The 27,451-nt window shown below is 42.3% G+C and overlaps 2 protein-coding genes across 2 annotated transcripts in view; both read left to right on the top strand.

Moving 5' to 3' along the window:
- Positions 1–27,451, top strand: part of MCC (MCC regulator of WNT signaling pathway) — a 486,531-nt gene that overhangs the window by 53,627 nt on the left and 405,453 nt on the right. The window lies entirely within an intron of this gene.
- Positions 6,986–8,213, top strand: TSSK1B (testis specific serine kinase 1B). The gene has a single exon (XM_010375828.1). The coding sequence runs from the start codon at positions 7,125–7,127 to the stop codon at positions 8,211–8,213; it is 1,089 nt and encodes a 362-aa protein (XP_010374130.1). The 5' UTR covers positions 6,986–7,124.

Raw genomic sequence — 27,451 nt, 5'->3', positions numbered from 1 at the left:
GGTATATACCCAAAGGATTATAAATCATTCTGTAAAGACACATGCACGTGTATGTTTATTGCAGCACTATTCAAAATAGCAAAGACTTGGAACGAATCCAAATGTCCATCATTGATAGACTGAATAAAGAAAATGTGGCACCATGGAATACTATGCAGCCATAAGAAAGGATGAGTTCATGTCCTTTGCAGAGACATGGATGAAGCTGGAAACCATCATTCTCAGCAAACTAACCCAAGAACAGAAAACCGAGCTCCACATGTTCTTACTCATAAATGGGAGTTGAACACTGAGAACACATGGACACAGGGAGGGGAACATCACACACCACAGCCTGTTGGTGGGAGGGGGTTAAGGGAGGGATAGTATTAGGAGAAATACCTAATGTAGATGACGGGTTGGTGGGTGCAGCAAACCACCATGGCACATGTATAGCTATGTAACAAAACTGCACGTTCCACATATGTACCCCAGAATTTAAAGTATAATAAAAAAAAAGTGCTGTACAAAACAAAAAAGAATAAGTGATAGAGAACACATGAGGCCCTCAAAACCTAGAATATTTATTTCCTAGCTCTTTATAGAAAATGTTTTCCAGCCCCAGTTTTACACCATTCTCTTTACTATAAATAGAACTTGTTTTTTAGTTTTGTTTTGTTTCTTTCTTTTTTCTTTCTTTTGGATACAGAGTCTTGTTCAGTCGCCCAGGCTAGAGTGCAGTGGCACCATCTTGGCTCACTGTAACCTCCGCCTCCTGGGTTCAAGAGATTCTCCTGTCTCAGCCTCCTGAGTAGCTGGGATTACAGGCACCCGCCACTACACCTGGCTAATTTTTGTATTTTTAGTAGAGACAGGGTTTCACCATGTTGGCCAGGCTGGTCTCAAACTCACGACCTCAAGTGATCTGCCCGCCTCAGCCTCCCAAAGTGTTGGGATTACAGGCGTGAGCCACCATACCTTGCCAGAACTTGTTTTTTTCTAATTCTGCATCTGTCTTTCCTATTTATTTATCTTCCCTATTAACCTAATCTGCAAATACACAGTGAGTATAGGGAGTAGAAAGGAGGAGAAAATGCTATGAACACATACACATTAATGGTTGTCCCTGTCACACTATGATTCCAACAGTAATATAAAAAGTCAGGTGGATCTTTCATTATCAGCCATAGTAATTATATGCATTGTTAAACTTCTGATATCATCCCTGATTTCTTTCTTTTTCTTCTCTTTTTACTGTTCCTTCTTCCTCCTCTTCTTTCTTTATTTGCCAACAGATCTACTGAAAATGAGTTTCTTACCTGTTCCCTTAAAGGATATAGACATCATTCTTTCTACCTTTGTTTTTCTTTCTCACCCTTTGTTTTTTCCCTCCCCCCTTATTCCTTCCCTGTCTTCTTTCTCTCCTCCTCCGCCTCCCTCTCTTTCTCCTTCCATTTCTTCTTTACTTTCTTATTTTTTTTCTTTTCTTTAAATAAGTATCTATTGAGTACCTATGGAGCATTGTGCATTGTGAACCCAAAGACCAGTAAGATGCAGCGTTTGCCATGGAGACATTTGTTTGGAATTAAATGAAATACACTATAGAGTGATGTGTCCATGACAAAATGAAATCAAGGTGTTGTGAATCTGCCTGGGGGTGGGTGGAGGGTGTAGCTGAAGTAGAGTATCTGAGGGAGCCAGGAGGCAGTAGCAGGATCCAGATGATAAAGGGCCTCAGATTCTGAAGGAACTTCTACTTTTTTCTAAGGGCCATGAGAGTCTACTCAAGAATTTCAAGCAGGGGAATAAACTATCCTGATTGATCTTTAATAGGGAGCACTGGGCTGCAATGAGGAGAAATGCCAGACTGGAAGTAGAGAGACCAGTAAGGGCACTATCATAGCAACTGTGTGAGAAGAGATGAGAGTATGCACTAAGGCAGCAATGATAGCTCAGATGTAATAAAATGACCGCTAATATATCAAGCACAGTGGCTCAAGCCTGTAATCCCAATACTTTGGGAGGCTGAGGTGGGAGGATCCCTTGAGGCCAGGAGGTTGAGGCTACAGTGAGGTATGGTTGTGCTACTGCACTCCAGTGTGGGCAACAGAGCAAAACTCTATCTGTAAAAATAAAATGACCATTAATAATAATAGTAAAAGCCAACACTTGCTAAGTAGCCACTGTGTGCTAGCCTTTTGCTAAGTATTATGTATCATTATAGTTTTGGATCCTTGCAACAATCCCATGAGCTAGAAACTATTATAGTCCCTATTTTACAAATGTATGTACTGAGGCTCAAAGAGATTGAATCAGTTATTAACTATCACAACCTAAGATTAACTGCCACAGGCTAGGATTTTGCCTCCTCGTCTATCTTCAGTGACATGAGTCTCTAGCAGAAAACTTATGACTGGCCATTGGATTTTGCTTCCTAGTGCTTCCAGTTGTGAGGTGGACCAGAACACTGAGAGATCTTCTGAGGGTACCTACCATGTTATATTCATCTCTATCCTTTCCAAGGCATTTGTCATCTAATAAAGGTTTGTTCTTGGCCATATTTATTCATTTATCTGTGTTTTGTTCAAATGCCATTTCCCTTTCCTATATCACCTATGTACGTCTACCTTTGTTTCAAGGCCTTGTGTGTCTCATCACCTCCGTGAAACCCTCCAATTTTCGTTTGTGAGCCACTTGAAATGCACTCAGCATGCCTCCACACCCAGGTCTAGGACTTGACTGACACTTCACTCTGAGCCTGCCTTTTACCACTAGGCTTGCTCCCCGACGCTCCAGCTTTGGCCTGCCTAACTGATCAGCAGCTTAGGCTCCTTATACCTTTTCCAAATTAAACCATGGTAACATTTCTGTCTGATCTCTTGGAATTTTCAACCTGGTTTTCAAATTTTGTTTCCTTAGCTCAGACTTTGACCCTGCATTGTTATGTTTCTGGTGTCCTTTGGTTTTAGGAACTGTGCTTTTAGAAGACACTGCTTCCACACCCTATCCTGGGTCACCTCCCAGCCAGGGGATCCTGCCCAAGGAAGCTCTAACACCTTCCTGAGCAACCCCAGCCCTCTGATTTTTTTCTCTCCCATAAGCTTAGGCAATTTACTGCAAAATAAGTACTTTAAAAAATCTATCTAAGTTTAATATTTTATATATTATGACATTCATATCTATATTCTAGTGGTTTTGTCAACTAAATAACAAATTTTTAGAAGATAAGGCCATATCATAGTGTTTTTAGCTTCCCTATAGTGCTTAATAGTGTTAAGAAAAGTATTTAACAGATACTAGAAAATTGTTTACAGGATCCCTTCTGGGATATTCTAAGGTATAATCTATATTATACTGAATATTATTTTTTACATAACTTGGGCCCAATGGAGTAGAATGCCCCTGCTTTAGACCATTATGATGTCATAAGAGGTAATATACCAGGAATCACCTTGTCTAATCCTCACAATCACTGTAAAGTGCATACCTATTTTGCATACCTTTTTTCCTTATATACTTTTCCTATTGCCTCTGTAAGATAACTAGGTAAATTAGATAACTTCATCTGTAAAACTTCCTTTCCAAGAGTCACATTGTACTAATAAGATGTGGCCGCTGGGATTTAAAACCAGATTTATCTGCTCCATGTCTGATGCTCTTAACTACCTCAGCTCCTACACCTCACCGTATGGCAGATGGAACCCTTGGTAACATGTCTTTAGATATAGAATCAAAAAGTGTTAGGTGTCATTCTATAGGACCTTAACAATTTCTAGTTAAAGATCCCCCCCCATAACCCAAAAATAAGGAAAGTTAGGGGCAAGAAACACAGGTCACTTGCCTAAGGTCACAAAATGAGTTGTCAGAACCCTAGGGCCAAGGATTGGCTCTCCTCTCATGCATTCTGCATTAGAAAACTGCTTTTCTTCCCAGATTCTCAGAGTTCTGCTTGCTCTGTCACTAGGTCCGTAGACTGGTGATATTGACAACTTCAGCGTCGATTTTAGGATGCCTTCCCAACCTATGGGATGGTATCCAAAGAGAATCCCACATGGCACTGAAGGAGCAGACCTGAGGTGTGAAGCAGAGAGCCGGAGCCCCTTACCACTCCTGCCAAAATTCCCTGTACAGCATATATTTACCTGTTCACTCTACACCCAAGAGCAATCAAATCAATAATAAAATGCCTTGGTCAGGGATTTAGAAGAACTTCTATCTGGGATATAGATAAGGAGCCTTTTGAATTTAAAGCATCTGAAGAACCAAAGACAAAAAGGGGGTGGGAGAGATGGCAGAGTAGATTTTAGAAATATATCTCAGAGAATTTTGAGCCAAAATAGATATAATTCAAGTGCAGCAATATTCCTCTATGATCTCCAGGTGTTTTGCATGTCTATGTATATGTGTGAGTGTATGTGTATCATCTGTTGCCCAGATTTTTGTAAAATGCAAATAAATATTCAATGATCCTGTCAGTTTAGGATTTTAGATACAATATTTCTACATAATCCCAAGGTAATTATCATTTTGAGTGAATACCTCATACCTCATTGTCTTTATCCTTGGAAGACATAGCACATAACAGGGTTAAGGGAGCAATGGAGGAAAATGAATTTTTTTTTCTCTTCTTTTCTTTGCCATGATCAGTCACTCAGCCAGTGTTTATGACTGTGTGTAAAGCTCTGTGCGGAGGGCAGCCAGGGGACACGCAAATGAGAAAGCCCAATTTGCAAGAAGCTGTCTTCCCTGCTCTCTCTGGCATTTGCCTCTGCTTTTCTTTCCCTATTGGCTTTGTAGGATAACTCAGTAAATAAAACAGCATTGGGTTCAAAATAAATTTTTTAGCATTTAATTACAAAGAGTAAACATAACATTGGATATTTTTCATTGTAGACAGCAATATAAATAAACTTTTTTTTAAAAGAGATTTCTTCTGAGCCAATATGTGATTAATGGCCTAGGACAGCCCCAGAAGATCCTGACAACAAGTGCCCAAGGGGGTAGGGACAACTTGGTTTTATACATTTTAGAGAAGCACAAGATATCAATCAGTACATGTAAGGTATACATGAGTTCAGTTGGAAGAGGAGGGGCAACTTGAAAGTGGGAGGTGGGCTTCCGGGTCATGTGGATTCAAAGATTTTCTGATTGGCAATTGGCTCAAAGAGTTTATCTAAAGACCTGGAATCAATAGGAGGAACTGTCTCTGGGGACCAAGGTTCTTAGGCAGATGAAGCCTCCAGGTATCAGGCTTCAGAAAGAACACACTGTTAATATTTCTTATCAGAATTAGTTAATTCTCTTAGTAGAAAAGACCTGGAAAGGGAAGGAGATTCTTTACAGAATGTAGATTTTCCTCACAAGAGATAGATTTGCAGAACCATTTCAAAATATGTCAAAGAAATCTGTTTGATAGTAAAATACTTCAGTTTCTTTCAGAGCCTGCTGTATCTTACTGCAAGAGTCTGTTGTCAGTCTTCAGGTCTCTGTGTCGATGTTACTGCTGCTCAGCTGTGCCTGAAACCTGAAGGGAGGAGGGATGATGAGGCCTACCAGACTCCCACTTCCTATCATGGCCTGAACTAGTTTTTCAGGTTAACTTTGGAATGCCCTTGGCTGAGAGGAGTGGTCCCTTTAGATGGCTGGGGAGATCAGAATTTTATTTTTGGTTTCCAAGAGACAGCACTTGGGGTATCCCCAGCAGGAAGGAGAAGGAGGCTGTCTGGAGGAAGGAGCACCAACCACACACAAAGGACTGACAGTGGGCAGTCAGGGTTGGGGAAGAAGGTGAAGGAGCAGAGAAAAGGGAGAAGGGTCATAGCTGGTGGGCACCCAACCCAGCCTGAGTGACATCCAGCCCTACTCACTCACTCGTGAGGGGCCCAGGGTTCCACCTGGCTTATGTGAGGAAGAAGTGCTCACTCCCTCTAGGTGGATGAGGCCAAAGTCAAATTGAAGGCTAGGACAGTCGTGCAACTCCTTCTCCCAGACAGTGTGGCCCAGAGCAGGTGCTGGACACAGAACCACTCATAGCAGAGGCTCCACTGCTAGCAGAAACAATGGTCGCTGTCCAGTGCTGCCCTTGCTGCTTGTAATGTCTTCAGAGGAGCCGCCAGTGCTCAGGGTGGCATCCAGGCCCCACCTTCAGCCCCCAGCCCCAGATCTGCCCTGGGAGCCCAGCCAGGGCTGTGGCTGGGCAGGTCCCCAGGAGGGAGCTCGCAGCCAAGAGCAGAACTCCTGCTGCTTGTCTTCCCACAGAGCTGCTGTAAGAAGCCATCAAAGGCTCAGACAAGGTAAGAGATGTATAGTGAGGGGGCCGAATCCAGACATCTCAGACTGCATGACTCCAGGGCCAGGAGACTTTCTACCTTCTTGACACAGCACCCGTCTTGGCCTTGCTCTGCACCCCTGAGGGTCACCTGTGTGGACAGCGTCAAGGGCTGAAGGGGAGAAAAAGAGGTCAGGGATGGGACTTCCTCCCATCCCCTGCCAGCCTGTAGGGTCAATGAGGCTGGCTTTTTCTCCACCGAAGGCCACTGCTTCTCTCAAGGTGGTCCTGTCTACACTACTCTTTCTGGGTTCCAGGGACCATTCCCAGCCTTTTCCATGCAGGCCAGGGGTCTGCTACTACCTTGGGGTACCTGTGTTACCCTCAGAGTTCCCTACACCCTACTCCCACCTTTATTAATCGTCCCTTTATTAAACCCTCCTCAGATGCCCTGGCTTGCAAGAAGTGGCCTCACCTCTGCACAAGCAGGCCTGGTTCTGGGTTTGGAAGCGTGGGCAGACCTGTGTGTCCCACACAGCCCCCTTCTACCTCAGGTCCCAGCAAGACATGAGGCCACTCTCTGCTCATCTTGTCTGCTCCAGCCTACTGGCCAGCCTTCCAGGATTCCAAGTCCAAGTGCCTCAGGCCAGAGCCTCATTCCCCCAGGGCACTCCTCCTTTGTGACTTCACTGACTGAAGTCACCTGGGAGACAGTGCCAAATGTTCCACTCCAGAGTCTTGGCCTCTAGGAGGCAGGAACAGCAGGCCTGGCCAGCCCAAAGGACTCTCTGTCCAGGATGTAAATGAGCACACTGCTGGCCCATGCCCCTCGGGGCTGTAGAGAGCAGCCTCAGAGGCACTGGGCACTCCTGGGACCATGGATGATGCCACTGTCCTCAAGCGACGAGGCTACCTCCTGGGGATAAATTTGGGAGAGGGCTCCTATGCAAAAGTAAAATCTGCTTACTCTGAGCGCCTGAAGTTCAATGTGGCGATCAAGATCATCGACCGCAAGAAAGCCCCCACAGACTTCTTAGAGAAATTCCTTCCCCGGGAAATTGAGATTCTGGCCATGTTAAACCACTGCTCCATCATCAAGACCTACGAGATCTTCGAGACATCACATGGCAAGGTCTACATCGTCATGGAGCTTGCGGTCCAGGGCGACCTCCTTGAGTTAATCAAAACCCGGGGAGCCCTGCATGAAGACGAAGCTCGCAAGAAGTTCCACCAGCTTTCCTTGGCCATCAAGTACTGTCACGACCTGGATGTCGTCCACCGGGACCTCAAGTGTGACAACCTTCTCCTCGACAAGGACTTCAACATCAAGCTGTCTGACTTCAGCTTCTCCAAGCGCTGCCTGCGGGATGACAGTGGTCGAATGGCATTAAGCAAGACCTTCTGCGGGTCACCAGCGTATGCGGCCCCAGAAGTGCTGCAGGGCATTCCCTACCAGCCCAAGGTGTATGACATCTGGAGCCTAGGCGTGATCCTCTATATCATGGTCTGCGGCTCCATGCCCTACGACGATTCCAACATCAAGAAGATGCTGCGTATCCAGAAGGAGCACCGCCTCAACTTTCCACGATCCAAGCACCTGACAGGCGAGTGCAAGGACCTCATCTACCGCATGCTGCAGCCCGACGTCAACAGGCGGCTCCATATCGACGAGATCCTCAGCCACTGCTGGATGCAGCCCAAGGCATGGGGATCTCCCTCTGTGGCCATCAGCAAGGAAGGGGAGAGTTCCCGGGGAATTGAACCCTTGTGGACCCCCGAACCTGTCTCTGACAAGAAGTCTGCCACCAAGCTGGAGCCTGAGGGAGAGGCACAGCCTGAGACAAAACCCGAGGGGGCAGAAATGCAAATGTCCAGGCAGTCGGAGATCCTGGGTATCCCCAGCGAGCCGTCGACCAGGGAGACAGAGGAAGGGCCCCCCCAACAGCCTCCAGAGACACTACTCTGAATAGTGGGCCTAGTGAGCTTCTTGCGGCCCAGGGAATAACATGGAGCTCAAGGCTTCAAGCCCGAGCTCTGAAGAAGTCAAGGGTGGAGCCAGAGAAGGAAGGCAGTCCCAGATGAGCCGCCATTTTCGTCAGTTTCCTCTCTCTCCCCTTGAACTTGGTAACCCACGTGGTTCTCGCGTGGCCCCGAGGTGGATGAGGCCAAAGTCAAATCCAAGGCTGAGACAGCCGTGCGACTTCTACTTCCCCAGAGCGTGACCCGGAGCAGGTGCTGGACACAGAGCCTGTCTCAGCAGAGGGGCTCCACTGGCCGCAGCGGCTGTGACAGCACGAGCAGAAGAGCAGCAGGAAGGCACTGCTGTCTGCCTTGCGCGCCATTTATCCTCCTTTCATCGTCCCCGGGGCGGCTGCGTGACCCTGCTGGGAGGCCAGACCGGGCCGGACTGAGGGTCAGGGGACCGGACTGGGTGGGGGGTCGGGCGGGGCTGGACAGGGACGAGGGTCGGAGAGGCAGCGGGAAAGAGCTTCGGCTGGGCCGCGGGCTCGCGGGCACTCTCGGCGGCAGCCTCCAGGGCTCCGACTCCAGCTCTGGGCAAGATCCATAAACTTTTAAAGAAGCCTCAAAACATACTTTTAAAGCATTAAGCTTTAAAGTGCTAGAAATCTTATGCCCCATATGTGCTTCTTTCAGTATTATCCTAGATCCTCAGGAGTAGCATGGCAACTGGAGAAAATGGGAGGAAAGACAAGAAGAAATAGAAGCTGATTTAACATCTAGTTTATTCAGTTTTGATTTTTCTTATTTCTACTGGCTTTCTCCTGTTCAAACCTTGTAGTGGTAATATTTGGAAAAGAGCACTTGGAAATTATATTCCTGTTTTTAATACTTTATATTTAATCCTTCTCCTTGTAATTGATTTTGTAGCCAATTTACTCCCCAGTACCCCCAGAAGAAAGTTTTACAGACAAAGGAAAATGTTTGATTTTTCTTTTTTCCTTATCAATTTTTTATTTAAATGCTAATATCCAATTAATGGACAAACGAATCAGCTAATACTGGAAACAATGTAACATAATAGTGAAAAACATGAACTTTTGATTTCTATAGACTGGTTTTCACTCTGCTACTAGATGATCTTGGGCAAGTTGGTTAATCTATATGTCTCAGTTTCTTTATCTATAAAATGAGAATAATACAACTTCATTAGGCATGCTATTTATTAATGTGTTTGGTTCTCATAACCCTATGGGATGGGTCCTATTATTATTCCCATTTTATAGACACGAAATTGAGTAAAGTCAGTTTTAGATCACTTGTCTCCGGGCACATGATAAATACGTGGCAGAGCCAAGGTTAAAGCCCAGGCACGCTCCAGCTCGGAGTCAACACTGTTAGCTTTTATTTTTTTCTTTTTTCTTTTTGAGATGGAGCCTCCCTCTGTAGCCCAGGCTGGAGTGGGCAGTGGTGTGATCTCAGCTCACTGCAACCTCCGCCTCCCAGGTCCTGGTTAAGCAATTCTCCTGCCTCAGCCTCCTGAGTAGCTGGGATTACAGGCATGTGCCACCATGCCCAACTAATTTTTGTTTTTGTTTGTTTGTTTTTTGAGAGGGAATCTCGCTCTGTCTCCAGGCTGGGGTGCAGTGACGCGATCTTGGCTCACTGCAACCTCCGCCTCCTGGGTTAAACCGATTGTCCTGCCTCAGCCTCCCAAGTAGCTGGGACTAAAGGCGTGCGCCACCACACCCAGCTAATTTTTGTATTTTTAGTAGAGATGGGGTTTCACCATGTTGACTAGGGTGGTCTTAATCTCTTGAGCTCGTGATCCACCCACCTTAGCCTCCCAAAGTGCTGGGATTACAGGCGAGAGCCACTGTACCTGGCCCTAATTTTTTTTTTTTTTTTTTTTTTGAGACGGAGTCTCACTCTGTCGCCCGGGCTGGAGTGCAGTGGCCGATCTCAGCTCACTGCAAGCTCCGCCTCCCGGGTTCATGCCATTCTCCTGCCTCAGCTTCCCGAGTAGCTGGGACTACAGGCGCCCGCCACCTCGCCCGGCTAGTTTTTTGTATTTTTTAGTAGAGACGGGGTTATTTTTAGTAGAGACGAGGTTTCACCATGTTGGCTAGGCTGATCTTGAACTCTTGACCTCGTGATCCACTGCCCTTGGACTCCCAAACTGCTAGGAGTACAGGCGTGAGCCACCATGCCTGGCCACACTGTTAGCTTTTAAACTACAGCCTCAAGGTATACCCTTGTAAGACAACAGCCTCATGGCCTGTTGCAGGAGCAGGAAGAAACCAGAGTCAGTACTCAGGTGTCCCTGAACAGCATCTCTGCCTCTAGTTTTCTAATGCCCCAGGAAGCCCTTCACCCACCCCATTTATATGTAGATGTCCTAGCCCCTTGTACCTCAAGATGTGACCTTGTTTGGAAATAGTCATTGCAGATATAATTAGTTAAGATCATACTGGAGCAGAGTGAGATACTAATCAAATATGACTGGTGCCCAGGAGAGGGGCCTGGAACAGATCCTTTCCTAGTGCCCTCAGAGGGAGAAAGGCCCTGCCAACTCCTCGATCTTAGACTTTCTGGCCTCCAGAAGTGTAAATCACTACCTTTCTGTTGTCTAAACCCCTCAGTTTGTGGTACTTTATCATAGCAGCCCTAGCAAACTAATACAACCACCACACCCAACTAATCTGGTTAGGCCCTTAGCACTGTTCAGTTAGCCATCTCTTCACCTCTTCTCAACTCTCTCCCATAATCCCCTGGAAAACTCCTCCAATCCTTTCACTACCTCAAGCTCCTCCCTTCCTTTCTCCCTCAGCAGATGATCTCACTTCCTACTCTTCTGAGACCATAGCTACCTCTTCAGAGAGCTCTCAATTTCCCTCATTCTTCTCTGTTGCCACTGGCTCCTTTTCTTTTTAGACCATTGTTCTTCCTACCATACACATTTTAGCTTTCAACAAGGCTTGGTCCCTCTCCTTTCCATTCTCCATGTGCCCCTCTCAGTGTTCATACTCATTTCCATAAGTTTACCCTGCACTATTAACTCTGAAGCTTATTCCTGTAACCAAGCTTCTCTTCAGAATATAGGCCCTCATGATCAGTTCCATCTGCTGTTTTTTCACGCTGACCACCCTCCAACTAGCACACTCTGATCTCTGTACCAGCTTCTTCTCTTATCACTACTTTTCACACTCAACCAGACCCCAGAACTTACTTTTCCATGCCCTCCGACAAACAAAGTTGGCAAGACCTCTTGATTCTTTCTTTGCTTTGTCTCTTATATACATGCTTTCTGATTCCCACTAGACCACTTCAAATCCTCACCCTGAGCAACTGTCCTGAGGAATTGTCCTTCCTGTTTACTCTGACTAGCTTCCAGCCTGTCTTTCATACACTGCCAATGTCATCTTCTCAACATAAAATTTTACTTATGTTTCTACCCTCAGAGGGCTGGACCTTTGTTGCATAGAGAATAGAGGCCCATCTTAAATCCAGCATTTGAGGCTCCCCTTTAATACAGCTCCAGCTTACCTAAAATAACTAAGGGAGACCAACTATCTACATAGGAAGAACTTTAGCTGGTGCTCTGCCCTACTAGGAACTTTATGGTCCAAAATTAGATTTTAGCATTCCGTCAGGGATGACCTAGCTCAGTGGAGCTAATTCATGTTAACAAAACTGATGAAAGATTGATATACCTCCCAGGTATTGGGGACCGTGCCGGGGGTGGTGGAGAATGAACAGACACAAGAGACAAACAGAGAACATGGCGGCCGCGCCTAGAGCCTCCGCCTCACTTTATTTATACTCCATAAATCCCACATCAGCAAAAATAACACAATGTAAAACAAACTTTCTGCACCCAGATATAACCTTCTGCTTAGTTCCTTGTCTCTAAGTTCATTCTTATTTTGTCTGCCTTCTTGGCGCCTACTAGAGTTCATTAAAAGTTCAACTAGAGATACTGTCCTTGACTACTGGAGTTCATTGAAAGTGCAACTAGCTAGAGATACTGTCCTTGAGCCTTATCTATTCTTAGCATATTATTTTCAATGGCCCCTGCACCCAGGCTTCCATTTTTCCAAGTTAGTGTTGAAAAAATAACTACCAAGTGCAATGGAACACATGTATTAACAGAGTCACACATACTCTGTCACTCCCAAGTGGGGAAGAGAAATAGGCAACCAAGTTCTAATGAGAAGGTTGTTTGGATCCAGAAGGGAAATCTGTGGCTAATCCCAATGGTTTCCTCCATCCGTGAACTCATGAGCTCTCCTGGCAGTTGCTTAGATCACAGTGACTGTTGTGATTGCATTTCAGGCCTGAATGTACAAAGATGTGACCTTGATTAGGTTTTAGTGTTTTCCCACCCACAGGATTATCTCACAGGACATTTTACTTCTATATGTTGCTAATGTCATTCACTGTGTTGGTTTCTTTGTTCATTCATTTGTTTATATGTTTGCTTATTTAGCTCTCAGCCACCTTATTTCCAAATTCTCCTCACTATGTGGAGTGTCCTCAGAATTTCTCTGAATAGACTTTAGGCCATGACCCAGCAGCCTCTGAAACCCTGAACAGAACACCACCAACTGGTCTAGCCAGGGCCTGAAAATATGTGTACCACTCTTGAGTCAAAGGCACTAACACTGAATGAGGGGGAAAAGGGACCTGAAGCAAAGAGGTTGAGAAAAAGGAGTGATGCAGAGCTGAAGAGGAAAACAAGTGAGGCATTTGTGAGGAATAAGTGCTTTAGTTTACTTGCATTACATGTCCCTTCACCCCCTATATTAGTCAGCCCCGGCCACCACAACAAAGTACCATAGACTAGGTGGTTTAAATAATAGAAATTAATTTTTTCATGGTTCTGGAGGCTAGGAAATCCAAGATTAAGATGCTGGCTGATGGCTAATGTGCTCTTTTCCTGGCTTGCAGACACCCGCCTTCTCACTGTGTCCTCACATGGCACAGAGAGAAAGAGAGGTATCTCTGTCTGTCTCTTCATGTAGTTCTACAGTCCAATTGGATTAGAACCCCACCTTATGACCCATATTTCACGTTAATTACCTCCTAAAGACCCTGTCTTCAGATAAAGTCACATTGGAGGTTAGAGCTTCAGCATATGAATTTGGGAAGGGGAACACAATTCAATATACAACACTCCCCCTCAAAAAGAGTATATGTAAAGTTTTTGTCCCATTTCTTCAGTGAAGGAGAGCTAATGGATAGTGGGATACTTAGATATAGTGTGATTACAGATATAAATTCTTACCCAACATTGTTACCTTTATAGATCTAGGTTATTAGCTAGACTGGGAAACAATTCAGCCAGATAAGTAAATCTTGTTCTTTTAAGATAAGCGAACCTAGGGGCTTCAAAGACAGTTCTATTAAAATGCCTAAATTTTATTTAATGTCTTTTGGACTGTGAGGAATTAAACCCTTAAACTAAAAAGTCCAACTGTGTTTAGTTGGAATTAACTTACTTCTTTACAGAAAGCCAAACTATGTAGATGGGTTTCCCCTTAAATTCTTCCTTGAGATTGTGTTCTTCAGATGGGGAGGCCTTAAGTTGGGTTCACTAGGATTACACTTGGGATCAACACCTGTGAGGGAGTGAAGGAAACAGGATTAGGCACATGGAGAAGTTGAACTGCGACAGACTTACAGGAGATGTCTCAGCTGATCTTACAGGATATTCTGGAAACAAGATGGTCCTTCAGCATAGCCAAGAGTTGAGGCAAGAGGGCTAGGCCTTTGTAGCCTCATGTCAAATAGTCATTGGATATGGACTGCCTCTAGGGAAGGGGCATAAGTGTCTTCCTTCCACAGAAAGCAGTTCCCAGGAAGGGACTCAGTCATAAGCCTTCTGCGGCCAACCCTGCTGGCAACTGAGAGAACACATGCTTCAGTCGGTAAAGAGGGGTGTGGTTCTGCATCCCAGCATCCACTACAGGGAATAAGGGTGAGGGCAGGGGTCCATAGATATTAGTTATACATTAAAATCTATTGACATTCTTCTACTTGGGATTCATTTTTTTTTTCTTGTGGTTAAGAGATCATCTTTGTACTAGAGGTTGAAGATTTTATATATAGAAGCCCTCTGAAAATGCTGGGTTGTGGCCAGTTGGGACTGATTATTAGTTGTAGAATTAAAATGCCCTGCATTTCCAGTCATGTCATTACAGGCATAAGGGAGGGTGAAGTTAGACCCCATTGTACACTTAATTGAAAATTACTGATAGTTGATGTAATGAGGAGCAAGTTTCAGACAAGCCTGGACATTTATTTTGGAGGAGCTGGTTTCCACTGAGGTATGTGTGGTTTCTGTAACCTTCCTGGATTTTTTTTCCTGAGATTGCTTATGTTCATTTGCTAGAATTAGCAGAGAGGTTATGAAGATGGAATGTAGTCCACTTTTGTATGAGTGTTCCTCAACACTTGGCTGTTAGTTAGTATGGTTAGGCTTAATGAACTCATTTAATAACAATATTCCTGCAGAGAATTTTATTGAGTACTAAATTCTTAAATTTAATAATGCAAAACATATTCGTATAGTGTTAATAAAGGTTGCAAGACTTGCAGGGAGTAAAATACGGGAAGGTTAAGTGTAATGGATTAATTAAGTAAGAAAGCCCAAACTACCTTTCAAAGTGACTCCATAATAATCTTCACTTTGTTTTAATGAATAAAGTAGACCATATCAAATGCCACTTGTGTATGTTAATTTAAAAGCAGTATTCAAAACTAGCACATTTAGATCAGGGGAAACACAAACACAGCGAAATATTCTGCTTGGCAAACAGAGTTTTGTTTCCTGTACTCATCCATTAAGTTGAATAACTTGATTTTCTTACAAGTCAACAATATATTTCTTCCATGTGCAGAAATCAGTGGGAACTTTCCAGTCAACTCCCAAACAATAGCAGTTTGTATCAGCAGCAGTCCACATAAGCATTTGGGAAATGTTTTTAATTGCTTTGATTGCGTATTAGGGAAATGACACAAACTTCTTCTTATAGCTTTTTAAAAGTAAACAATTCATTTAAATTGGCTAAGGGCTTTTAAGCTGGTATAAATGTCCTTTATGTGATACATTCAAAATTATCTTTAACAAACTTTTGAGGATGATAAATGTGTTTTGTAATTTATTATCCTAACAAATTCGTTAGACCTGAAGATAGTATGTCCCTCAGAGTCCCTACCTGCAAAATAGGGATAGAAAAAATATGCCAGTTAGGATGTGATGAGGCAAGAGATGATTAAATTCATACACCTTGAGTTCTCTAGAGTCCTCAAAGACAATTTTGAGGATGAGTTTTGTGGATTTTGTTTGTAGAGAGGTAATTACTCCAAACAGGAGTGCTGAGGGAGAGTTTTGAACTCATTTTGTACTCCCATCGCATTATAGAGGAGTGAATTTTAAGTTTCTGAAATATTAAAAAGACTAGAAGTTATAGTTTCCAATTAAATCCATCCCCATCACATTAGGAAGGCCTATTGGTTAGGCATGTGTTTAGTTATTTTATTTGAGACATCACGAATTCTAGGGTGAGCAGCTTAATGATGTCTTCAGTGAATCTTTCCCTTTTCTTTGTTCATCTTCACATTTTGTCATCCTTAAAATATAGGCTTGTTCACATGCTTATTGCCCCAGGGTTGCAAGATTATTCTCCCCACGCAGGTGCTGCTACATTGCCAGGTGCCATGTTTCAGGCATGAAGAACATAGAAAGAGGAAGTAGGAAATGATGACACCTAAGTCAAAAAAGAAAAACTTTCCCAGAACCTTCAGGGTTTGTTTCGTTGGCTGCATACTATTACATTGTGTGGGTACAGCATAACTAACTAGTCCTGGGGATGGATTTTGAGGGGCTGTTTATGGCACCCAGTCTTGGACTAATAGACATTTTGAAGGATGACAGTGACCTATAGCTCTCAGATCCAGTGTTGACTTATTGTTCGTCAAGCCTCCCATGTTTCTAGTTTTGCTTCCCTTGTGGCCCTCATCTGCCAGGCTCAACCTGAGCCTGATCCTTATCTCAGGTCAGAGGGAGGTAAGAGGTGAGTCCCAAGCACCGTGGGGCACAGCATCTACTTGCATTGGCATCCAGACAGGTTCTGGCCTGGCGTCTCAGTTCTGAAACCTATGTCCCCACTTTGCCTTATTTCCTGGGCCTGGCTGCCTGCCTTGGAAACCTACCAGCCCTCAGTCCCTTGAGGACCTGGCCTGCCTAGTTCTTGTCTGCTGCCTCCAGAAAGGGAAATTCTCTTTGAGCTTCTGCCTGGGTTCTGCCCTTGGCTGACAGACTCACTTGATGATGCCTGGTTGCCATGGCTTCAGAGTATTGCCAACTCCCATGACATAGATCCCTGACCTCTCCCTACCCATCTTCCCTCCATCCACTTCCACCACCCCCAGCATGGTGAACAAGGCTATACGTGGTTTAAGAAGTCAGATAGATACTAGATACTCAAAATTCCTAATGAAAAACAACACTCATCTGTCCATCTGCCCCATTCCAATTCTTTGTAAGACTGATCACACTTTTAGCTGTTTCTTCTCACGTTTGCCTCTATAATTTATAATAATTTGCTTACATTACTATTGCTTCAAGTTTTCTTCAATTGTAGATATTGTGTATTGATTTTACACCAAGGAATATGTGGATTTAATGCCTCTCTCCAAATATGCACCCACTTCTCCTTTACCTATTCTCCTAATCATAATGTTTGATTAGATCAACAGTCTCACTTCTTGTCATATAGGAGAGAAATAGGATTGTTTCTTGTTTATGCCACTTTTACTTGGTTATTGGTTATATGCACCCAAGCCCAATATATTGTGTTTCTGTCTTTCTTGTGAACACCCTCCTTTTGGTGGTGTCCCTCTCCCAGCAGCTTCCTGGGAAGCATAGTGACAGCTAATGTTTTGAGAAATGTCTTGATTCTGCCCTTTCATTTGATTGATTGTTTTACAATTGTTAGAAACAATTTCTAACCTCAAATTCTATGCAGATATTTTCTTTTGGCCCAGACAGTATCCCCAGAGGGATGTCCTTCAGTCTCCCACCTGGTTGGTATAAAGCTGGTAGCCAGGGTTGTCAGAGCTGAGTGGAGGAAAAGGAGCCAACAGTTTTACCATTCTCCATGTGGACTTTCCCTGAATTCCCCAATTTCAGGATGATAACCTTATCCTATGAGTGGTAACCCTGAGTCCAGAAGCAACTGGGGATCAGCCACTGTAGAAAATAAATTAATTTTCTGTCTGGGTTTAGAAAACTTGACTGTGCTGGGTTGGGGGTTAGAAATAGAGTTCTAATGGCTTCTTACACACACCTTCAACTCATTCTCCTGTTTTGAGCTTCAGCTGCATTCACTGGCTCTCCTATTTCTGAGCCTACCCAATACTTGCTTCAGTTTGGCTTTCTCTGGTGAGCTGATTCCACTCATCTATATGCCTTGTAACTTTTGAAATTTAGTTGTTCTAATCATCACTTCTGTTCTCCTCATTACTCTACCACTTAATTCTCATTATTCACAGTAATTATGTTCTATAAAGTTGCAGCAAATACTGAATTCGTAAATACTGAATTGTTGCTTCTAGTGGAAACACAGGATTAGATTCTTGTGGGCCCAGGATCAACACATAGCTTTGTGTTATGTATATTTCTTTTTAAAGACACCCTGTTTAATATATATTGTTGATTCGTTAACATTGAGCTCATGGCCAACAGCACTGTCACTCATGCCTGAACAAAGCTTATCTAACATGTATTTTCTTTGCAAGGCACTTAGGAAACTAGACAGCCCTTCAGCTGTGTGCTTGGGGGCCACTTTAGACAGTGAAGTCATCAACAAAAAGCATGAAGGTATGAAAAACAGGACACTAAATAGACCATGAAAAGGATGATATTTACAGTATGAGATCCAGAACAAAGGCAGAGTGTTGCTTTGTTCAACCTCTGCTGGGAACTTGTGTGTTGGATGACTCAAGTTTTTCACCACTCTGACTGAGCACATTTACAAATAATTGCGGAAAACACGATGAGTATTGATTTGGGGCAACAAAGTTTTACTGAGTAGACAAGTTAGCAAACACAGAATCCATGAGTCATGGGGATCTGCTGTAGTTTTGTATCCTTTTAGGATGGTTTCAGGAGGGATTGAAAGGGAACAAGGAAAGTAACTAAGGATATTAAATCTACCACATATAACTAGAAGTCTCTGTCATCTCAGTCATTTTTTAGAGGATTCACTAATTCCTGCTTATCTCCGATGCCATGTCAGATTTCTTCTAGCTCCTCCAGCTCACTCTGCCTCTTCCATCCTTTTGCATCTCCATTGGGCTCATCCACGTCTATACTCCAAGGCTCTTCAAGTCATCCAGGCCTGCTGCAACAAGCTGGGCCATACCTGATCATGCCACAACATCCTGAAAGTTATGTGTAGGTCTTTCCTATATCCTATAATCAATGATGCACTGGAGCTGGCTTGTACTTGCTTGTAAAAGCAAATTGCTAAATTTTCAGGAATTTTGTGAGCCATTATTAAGCATAACCATTGTTAAAAATTAAATCATTAAATCATAAGGTCAATTAAAAGACAAAAATAATTTAACTTAAAATTAAATCATAGAAGCTTGTAATCAAATAAATTACATGAACAACAAATGTAATAAATGCTCAAACTCATCACTTACTATTAATTTTACTATATTTACAGTTATCCATGCTCTTGGGACTATTTCTATCTCTTGTGTCTGTATAGTGGAAATACTGTATCACGGTGTGGTACAACACATCTCTAATCAGTCTCCTCACTAGATGTCATATTCAGTGATGTGGCAATGATAGCTTCACATCAACCATGGCAGGAATGTATTTACCATGGAAATCAGCAAATGCTCCAAATCAAGGCTTTTTCTCCCCAGAAAGCCCATTGTTATACCTTCACCAACACAGCACTGACTGAATTAACTATAATTTTGTTGCTGCTGTTAGGGAGTCACTAATTTATATTCTGTCTTCTCTGTCCTTCAAATACCTCAGTAAAAGCTGAAAAAGTGGCAAAAACATTTATATGAAGCAATCTTACTATCATATTCTTATTTATACTGTCACTAGCATTAGCAATAGGAAGGACCCCAGGGGACTGGGAAGTGGTGAAGAAAACAGCAAATCACCCCTGGAGCCTGAGAAATTGACTATTTCAAGGACTCCAGAGCCTCATGGAGCGTGGAATTGAGTGGAAATAGAAATTAACTGACAAAGGCAATGGGGAAGGAATCAGCAGCTAGATCCAAGGATACACATTAGCTCTGTGGATATTTATTTAGCAGAAATAGTAGGGAAAATGAAGTGAGAACTGGTAGAACAGAGTCACAGGAAAAGAATCTGGATCCTTCCTACTGTTGCAGACAACCTGACCCAGATGAGTGAAAGGGTCTTGTAAATGTGAACTTGGAAAAGTGAAGCTTTTATAGTTAACAGATGGGGATACAAAAATTGTCGACGCCTCGTTAAAATCATACTGCCTGGGAAAGTCTTAATATGTGTGAATAACAGAGGATGGACCATTAATATGTTATTTCTCTGACCAGTTAGTAATGTTGTGGAATTAAAGAGTTTTATTTTCTCTGAGCAGTAAGTCTGGGGAAGTTTGCTGAAATAATAATTCCAGGAAAATCCAGTGGGGATAAAAGTCATATTTAAAATTCTTTTGCAGAGACTGGGTGCGGTGGCTCACGCCTGTAATCCTAGCACTTTGGGAGGCCGAGGCGGGCAGATCACTTGAGGTCAGGAGTTCAGGACCAGCCTGGCCAACGTGGCGAAACCCTGTCTCTACTAAAAAATACAAAAATTAGCTGGTCATGGTGGCACGCACCTGTAGTCCCAGCTGCTCGGGGAGGCTGAGGCAGGAGACTTGCTTGAACCCAGGAGACGGAAGTTGCAGTGAGCCAATATCATGCCACTGCACTCCAGCCTGGGCAACAGAGCGAAACTCCATCTCAAAAAATAAAAATAAATAAATAAATAAAATTCTTTTGCAGAATTTCCACTAATTGTAAACTTTTATAAAGTTCAAATTACTGATTTATAATGTAAAGTTAGTGAGTATTTTAGAAGCTTGAATATATAATATTTAACATTAGTGCTTAGAATCCTTTGATTCCAAGTAGCAAAAAGAGCTAACTGCCTGATATATACCTGGAAAGGCAGTTAAGCAGGAAAAAAATCAATGTAGGAGGAAAAACAGAAAATAGTTGTACTGCTGTCCTCCCTGGCTACTATCATTGGTATGAAAAAACTGGGTTAATAGGCTTAATGACAGGCTCGATTTGAGAGACCCTTGGAAAAATAAACTCGTATGTCCTTTATATTTATAAAATAAAATAATACTTCCTCCTATTTATAAACACACTGGTGTGCAGTGGAAGGTACACCTCTGGGCCTACTGTCACGTGGATTCTTAGTTTTGGTCAAACTTCAGTTTTGGGAATCTGTAGTATGTCTTTGAGAGAAGAAGAATTACTGTCAGGTTTGTATATTAAAATTTATTTCATAGAGATGATCCCTACTTAAAGTGTTATCCCTGGAAGTAAACTAAAAAACTTTTATAAAGTTGCTCAAGGGATAAGGCAAAAATGTTTGTCCTGAGTTGTTTGGTATAATCTTCATATAACAGAAATTTTTACAAGTGACAAATGCTGTCAGATTTCTTTTTTCCTTTTAACTGTTATTACTTTGTGTTTAACTTGTTTTTGGTGCTGTTGTTGTTGTACTTGCTTTTTTTCTTCTGTGGTAACATAAAATCATTCTTCTAAATTACTTTGCCTAATCTTAAATATGGGTAAACTTTGGCAAGATGAATGAATTCATTTTTTATTTCAATTGAGATATAATTCATATAACATATTTCACCATTTTAAAGTATACAATTCAGTGGTTTTTAATATATTTACTGTGTTATGCAACCACCACCATTATCAAATTTCAGACTGTTCCCATCACAAAGGGGTATGGTGGTTTACATCTGTAATCCCAGCACTTTGGGAGCTTGAGGTGGGAGGATTTCTTGAGTCCAGGAGTTTGAGACCATCCTAGGCACATAACGAGACCCATCTCTACCAATAATAATAATAATAATAATAAGTTAAAAATTAGCTAGGTGTTGTGTCATGCACCTATAGTTCCAGCTACTCAGGAGGCCAAGGTGGGAGGATCCCTTGAGCCCAGGAGTTGAAGGCTGAAGTGAGCTATGATAGCACCACTGCACTCCACATTCCAGCCTGAGCAGCAGAGCAAGACCGTGTCAAAAAAAAAAAAAAAAGAATATTCCCATCACCCTCAAAAGAAACCTCATACCTATTAGCAGATATGTGTTATTGGATATATGTATACCTAGGAGTGTCATTGCTAGGTCACATGGTAATTCTATGTTTGACGTTCTTAGGAACTGCCAGACTTTTTCCCAATGAATTCATTTCTGTTAGTCACATACCCTTAATTGTTCACTTCTCCTGCAAGTACACATTCTTCTTTGGTTGGTTGTGCCTTTTGTGATGTTCTGGGAGAGACACAAAGAGGAGCTCTGTGATGTGCTGCTTGATGGAGCATGGAAATTCATTGCTTTTTGATTGGTTTTGTCTGTAATTTGTCAGGAAATAATTAAAGGCCCTTTTTACCCATAATTATGGTAATAGATTCATATACGTTTTCCGTCCTGCTTTCACTTTGCTAAATGGCTACTTTCTTGTACTCATCTTCTAGATGATGATGATGATAATGATGATTTTGCCACTTGTTAGGTGCTTTCTAGGTTCCAGGGACTGCACTAAAAGCTTAACACACATTATTTCTTTAATCCTCACAATACACTTCTGAGGTGGATATTTTTAATCCCTTTTTCACTTGCCCAAACCAAGGCTGAACTGGGTAAAGAAATTTCACATGGCTGGAGGTTGGCAGCACAGCAGGAAGGTGCGCTAAGTTGGGGTCTCCCGCTGCTTGGAAAGATGAGCATATGTCTATTTAAATGGGGTTCATTAGATTTCAGTCTGTGCTGCTGTATTTGAAAACTGAGATCATACCTGAAGCCTCTATCAAATAGAAGGGAAAAAAGAAGGCAGCCTTACACAAATCCAACATGTAGCTTTAGATGCTATATCTCCAAAAAATACATGAGGGAGGAAATGACTGCAAACAGTATGCAGTCACCTTCTAAATTCTGTAGTATTTAAGTCTCATAGCCTTTATAAGTGACACTAGAAAAATTATTTCTTATTTTCACTTTTATATGACTTTTTTTTGAGATAGGGTCTCACTCTGTCACCCAGACTGGAGCGCAGTGGCACCATCGCAGCTCAACATAGCCTTAACTTCCTGGACTCAAGTGATCCTCCTACCTCAGCCTCCTGAGTAGCTGGGACTACAGGCGCCCGCCACCACGCCCGGCTAATGTTTTTGCATTTTTTTAGTAGAGACGGGGTTTCACCATGTTAGCCAGGAAGGTCTCGATCTCCTGACCTCGTGATCCACCCGCCTCGACCTCCCAAAGTGCTGAGATTACAGGCGTGAGCCACCGCGCCCGGCCCACTTTTTTTTTTTTTTTTTTTTAAGAGAAGGGATCTCTTGTTGTCCAGGCTGGAGTGCAGAGGCTATACACAGGTGTGATCACAGCACACTACAACCTCAAACTCCTGTGCTCAAGCAATCCTCTTGCTTCAGTCTCCTGAGTAGATGAGACTACAGGTGTGTGTCAGCACACCCAGCTCTCTAACATTGTTTCAATGAACATTTTTAAGCATACAGAAAAGTTGGGACCTTATTCTTTTTAAGAGTTGCATAGGTCCGTTCCAAGATGGCCAAATAGGAACAGCTCCAGTCTGCAGCTCCCAGCATGATCAACGCAGAAGACGGGTAATTTCTGCATTTCCAACTGAGCCTCCACTCTTGATACCCAGGCAAACAGGGTCTGGAGTGGACCTCCAGCAAACTCCAACAGACCTGCAGCTGAGGGACCTGATTGTTAGAAGGAAAACTAACAAACAAAAAGGAATAGCATCAACATCAACAAAAAGGACATCCACACCAAAACTCCATCTGCAGGTAACCAATATCAGAGACCAAAGGTGGATAAAACCACAAAGGTGGGGAGAAACCAGAACAGAAAAGCTGAAAATTCTGAAAACCACAGCACCTCTTCTCCTCCAAAGGATCGCAGCTCCTTGCCAGCAATGGAACAAAGCTGGACAGAGAATGACTTTGATGAGTTGACAGAAGTAGGCTTCAGAAGGTTGGTAATAAGAAACTTCTCTGAGCTAAAGGAGGATGTTCAAACCCATCGCAAGGAAGCTAAAAACTTTGAAAAAAGATTAGATAATGGCTAACTAGAAAAACAGTGTAGAAAAGACCTTAAATGACCTGATGGAGCTGCAAACCATGGCATGAGAACTATGTGATGCATGCACAAGCTTCAATAGCTGATTCGATCAAGTGGAAGAAAGGGTATCAGTGATTGAAGATCAAATTAATGAAAAAAAGCAAGAAGAGAAGATTAGAGAAAAAAGAGTAAAAAGAAATGAACAAAGCCTCCAAGAAATACGGGACTATGTGAAAAGACCAAATCTACTTCTGATTGTTGTACCTGAAAGTGACAGGGAGAATGGAACCAAGTTGGAAAACACTCTTCAGGATATTATCCAGCAGAGCTTCCCCAATCTAGCAAGGTAGGCCAACATTCAAATTCAGGAAATACAGAGAACGCCACAAAGATACTCTTCGAGAAGAGCAACCCCAAGACACATAATTGTCAGATTCACCAAGGTTGAAATGATGGAAAAAATGTTAAGGGCAGCCAGAGAGAAAGGTCGGGTTACCCACAAAGGGAAGCCCATCAGAGTAACAGTGGATCCCTCGGCAGAAACTCTATGCCCCAGAAGAGAGTGGGGGCCAATATTCAACATTCTTAAAGAAAAGAATTTTCAATCCAGCATTTTATATCCAGCCAAACTAAGCTTCATAAGTGAAGGAGAAATAAAATCCTTTGCAGACAAGCAAATGCTGAGAGATTTTGTCATCTCCAGGCCTGCCTTACAAGAGCTCCTGAAGGAAGCACTAAACAAGGAAAGGAACAACTGGTACCAACCACTGCAAAAACATGCCAAATTGTAAAGACCATGAATGCTAGGAAGAAATTGCATCAACCAATGGGCAAAATAACCAGCTAACATCATAATGACAGGATCACATTCACAAATAAAAATATTAACCTTCAACGTAAATGGGCTAAATGCCCCAATTAAAAGACACAGACTGACAGATTGGGTAAAGAGTCAAAGACCCATCAGTGTGCTGTATTTAGGAGACCCATCTCACATGCAGAGACACAGAGAGGTTCAAAATAAAGGGATGGACGAAGATCTACCAAGCAAATGGAAAGCAAAAAAAAAAGCAGGCTTGGAATCCTAGTCTCTGATAAGACGGACTTTAAACCAGCAAAGATCAAAAGAGACAAAGAAGGCCATTACATAATGGTAAAGGGATCAATTCAACAAGAAGAGCTAACTGTCCTAAATAGATATGCACCCAATACAGGAGCACCCAGATTCATAAAGCAAGTCCTTAGAGACTTACAAAGAGACTTAGACTCCCACACAATAATAATGGGAGACTTTAACATTCCACTGTCAATATTAGACAGATCAATGAGACAGAAGGTTAACAAGGATATCCAGGACTTGAACTCAGCTCTGCACCAAGCGGACCTAATAGACATCTACAGAACTCTCCACCCCAATCAACAGAATATACATTCTTCTCAGCACCACATCACACTTATTCCAAAATTGACCACATAGTTGGAAGTAAAGCACTCCTCAGCAAATGGAAAAGAACAGAAATTATAACAAACTGTCTCTTAGACCACAGTGCATTCAAATTAGAATTCAGGATTAAGAAACTCACTCAAAACCTCACAACTACTTGGAAACTGAACAACCTGCTCCTGAATGACTACTGGGTACATAACGAAATGAAGGCAGAAATAAAGATGTTCTTTGAAACCAATGAGAACAAGAACACAACATACCAGAATCTCTGGGACACATCTAAGCAGTGTGTAGAGGGAAATTTACAGCACTAAATGCCCACAAGGGAAAGCAGGAAAGATCTAAAGTTGAAACCCTAACATCACAATTAAAAGAACTAGAGAAGCAAGAGCAAACACATTCAAAAGCTAGCAGAAGGCAAGAAATAACTAAGATCAGAGCAGAACTGAAGGAGATAGAGACACAAAATACCCTTCAAAAAATCAGTGAATCCAGGAGCTGGTTTTTTGAAAAGATAACAAAATTGATAGACTGCTAGCAAGACTAATTAAGAAGAAAAGAGAGAAGAATCAAATAGATGCAACAAAAAATGATAAAGGGGATATCACTACCGATCCCACGGAAATAAAAACTACCATCAAAGAATACTATAAACACCTCTACGCAAATAAACTAGAAAATCTAGAAGAAATGGATAAATTCCTGGACACATACACCTTCCCAAGAAGTTGAATCTCTGAATAGACCAATAACAGGCTCTGTAATTGAGGAAATAATCAATAGCCTACCAACCAAAAAAAGTCCAGGACCAGACAGATTCACAGCACAATTCTCCCAGAGGTACAAAGAGGAGCTGGTACCATTCCTTTTGAAACTATTCCAATCAATAGAAAAAGAAGGAACCCTCCTGAACTCATTTTATGAGGCCAGCATCATTCTGATACCAAAGCCTGCTGAGAAACAACAAAAAAAGAGAATTTTAGACCAATATCCCTTATGAACATCGATGCGAAAATCTTCAATAAAATACTGGCAAACCGAATCCAGCAGCACATCAAAATACTTATCCAGCACAATCAGCTGGGCTTCATCCCTGGGATGCAAGGCTGGTTCAACATATGCAAATCAATAAATGTAATCCAGCATATAAACAGAACCAATGACAAAAACCACATAATTATCTCAATAGATGCAGAAAAGGCCTTTGACAAAATTCAACAGCTCTTCAAGCTAAAAACTCTCAATAAACTAGATATTGATGGGGCGCACCTCAAAATAATAAGAGCTGTTTATAACAAACCCACAGTCAATGTCATACTGAATAGTCAAAAACTGGAAGCATTCCCTTTGAAAACTGAGACAAGACTGTGATGCCCTCTCTCACCACTCCTATTCAACATAGTATTGGAAGTTCTGGCCAGGGCAATCAGGCAAGAGAAAGAAATAAAAGGTATTCAAACAGGAAGAGAAGAAGTCAAATTGTCCCTGTTTGCACATGACATGATTGCATATTTAGAAAACTGCATCTTCTCAGCCCAAAATCTCCTTAAGCTGATAAGCAACTTCAGCAATGTCTCAGGATACAAAATCAATGTGCAAAAATCACAAGCATTCCTATACACCAATAACAGACAAACAGAGAGCCAAATCATAAGTGAACTCCTATTCACAATTGCTACTAAGAGAGTAAAATAACTAGGAATACAGCTTACAAGGGATGTAAAGGACCTCTTCAAGGAGAACTACAAACCACTGCTCAGTGAAATAAAGGAGGACACAAACAAATGGAAGAACATTCCATGCTCATGGATAGGAAGAATCAGTATCATGAAAATGACCATACTACCCAAGGTAATTTATAGATTCAATGCCATCCCCCTCAAGCTGCCAATGAGTTTCTTCACAGAATTGGAAAAAAACTACTTTAAAGTTCATGTGGAACCAAAAAAGAGCCTGCATTGCCAGGACAAACCTAAGCTAGAGGCATCACGTTACCTGACTTCAAACTACACTAGAAGGCTACAGTGACCAAAACAGCATGGTACTGGTAACAAAACACAGATATAGACCAGTGGAACAGAACAGAAGCCTCAGAAATAACACCACACATCTACAACCATCTGAATTTTGAAAAACCTGACAAAAACAAGAAATGGTGAAAGGATTCCCTATTTAATAAACTGGCTAGCCATATGTAGAAAGCTGAAACTAGATCCCTTCCTTACACTTTATACAAAAATTAATTCAAGATGGATTAAAGACTTAAATGTTAGACCCCAAACTATAAAAACCCTAGAAGAAATCCTAGGTAATACCATTCAGGACATAGGCATAGGCAAGGACTTCAGGAGAAAACACCAAAAGCAATGGCAACAAAATCCAAATAGACAAATGGGATCT

The sequence above is a fragment of the Rhinopithecus roxellana genome, chromosome 3 (assembly GCF_007565055.1).
Source record: "Rhinopithecus roxellana isolate Shanxi Qingling chromosome 3, ASM756505v1, whole genome shotgun sequence".
Lineage (NCBI taxonomy): Eukaryota > Metazoa > Chordata > Mammalia > Primates > Cercopithecidae > Rhinopithecus > Rhinopithecus roxellana.
Note: the sequence above shows the minus strand (reverse complement) of the source record. Positions and strands in the feature narration are given on the sequence as shown.

Coding starts and splice junctions, on each gene's coding strand:
- TSSK1B (XM_010375828.1), top strand. CDS start 7,125: ATGGATGATGCCACTGTCCTCAAGCGACGAGGCTACCTCCTGGGGATA.